General features: G+C 44.0%; 1 protein-coding gene across 1 annotated transcript in view; it reads right to left on the bottom strand.

Moving 5' to 3' along the window:
• LOC101649274 (trace amine-associated receptor 7a-like) overlaps nucleotides 1-541 on the bottom strand; it is an 8,007-nt gene extending 7,466 nt beyond the window's left edge. Inside the window, exon 1 of the mRNA XM_004702159.1 lies at nucleotides 126-541. Within this exon, the coding sequence (XP_004702216.1) occupies nucleotides 126-541 (416 nt within the window). The remainder of the gene's footprint in view (nucleotides 1-125) is intronic.
• Nucleotides 542-1,532: the final 991 nt, after the last annotated feature.

Below are 1,532 nucleotides of genomic sequence, written 5' to 3'. Positions count from 1 at the left end.
CTCCTGTGTAGAACAGGGCACCGCTGTACACAATGGGCAGGATCCAGGAGATGCTGATGCACATTCGGGACACACACACAGTGAACTTGGTCGGGTAGACCAGAGGGTCAGTAACAGCCATGTACCTGTCGATGGAGATGAAGCACAAGTGGAAGAGAGAAGAGTAGCAAAATGCCCCATCACAGCATGTGTGGAAAGTACAAAAACCAGCCCCAAAGTACCAGCAGCTCTCCACAGACCTGACCATGCTGAAGGGCATCACGGTCACACCCACCAAAAAGTCAGCACAGGCCAGGGAGGCAATGAGGAAGTTGGTTGGAGAATGTAGCTGCTTGAAATGCAGGACTGAAATGATCACCAGGAAGTTTCCAAACACTGCGAGCACAGCCCCAAAGCCAAAGACCACGTACAGAAGCACGCGGGGTCCCGGTGAGTAGGGAGACTTGACACAGGATCCGTTCACGTTCTCATAGCAGAGCTCCACAGGGGGAAGCAGGGACTCACTGCTGCTGCGGATGGTGTCCCTTACCTGGAGAGCCATGCTGTCCTTCTTGTCAATCATGGAAAAAATCAGGAGAAAGAAGATCCCATAAAATGAATTTTCATCCTCTAATAACTAGAAATATCTGTCACACTTTCATTTTTAACTTCTCATCCTATGGAACAATCCAGAGTCCCTTGATTGTTTGATAAACTTTGCTATAAATAATGATAATCACTTTCATTCTTTTTCTTCAAGGAGACCTGGTTCCCCCAGCAGAAAGTCTTTGGATGCTAAACATCGGTCTACAGTCTGAAGCTCACCGCTCTGCAGGATTCCGGAAAGGTTTACAGCCTTAGAAACACGCTACCGTAGTTCTGTGCTGCCCTGTGAGGTTGCTCTGAGTCAGAATGGACTCCTCTGTTGCAGCTTGTATTTGGTGCTTCAAATGTAAATGGGGGGAAATTGAAACCTAACAGAAGAAAATCTGTCACAAATTCAGTGTTTCTATAAAAAATATTCTTATTTTACAATTTATCAAACCCCTTTTGTTAGCTAGTCTTGATCCCTATGATACTGGTCTGTGAAAAGTTAGCAAGATGTGATGGGCTTTGTTATTGTCTATTATCTTTTAATACCCATTCCTCCCCTCCTCCCCACTCCCGGTGATGCTGTTGAGTTAATAACCAAAGCTCCCAAGACACAAGAAATCCCATGTCAAAAACACCCTTGTATAAGGTGTAAATAGATGACAATAAATATATAATAATCTCACGGGAAATATCATACTGATGTTCCTAAGAACAGTATTTTTTAAATGAGGGGACACTATCATACATAAATAAAGGTGCATAGTAATAAACAAATCTTTATAAATAGTACCCAGAAATACATACAAAAGATAATGACAGGACCAGTGTTGTGAGTGGCAAAACAGGGAGGGTAGAGGGAGAGTGGGTAGGAAAATTAACCAATTACAAGAAACTATATGTGACCTCCTCCCTGGGGGATGGACAACAGAAAAGTGGGTGAAGGGAGACGTCGGACAGGG

The sequence above is a fragment of the Echinops telfairi genome, unplaced genomic scaffold, assembly GCF_000313985.2.
Source record: "Echinops telfairi isolate 266 unplaced genomic scaffold, ASM31398v2 ScPeMD7_3533;HRSCAF=4204_0, whole genome shotgun sequence".
Taxonomy (NCBI): domain Eukaryota; kingdom Metazoa; phylum Chordata; class Mammalia; order Afrosoricida; family Tenrecidae; genus Echinops; species Echinops telfairi.
This window is presented reverse-complemented; position numbering and strand designations above follow the sequence as displayed.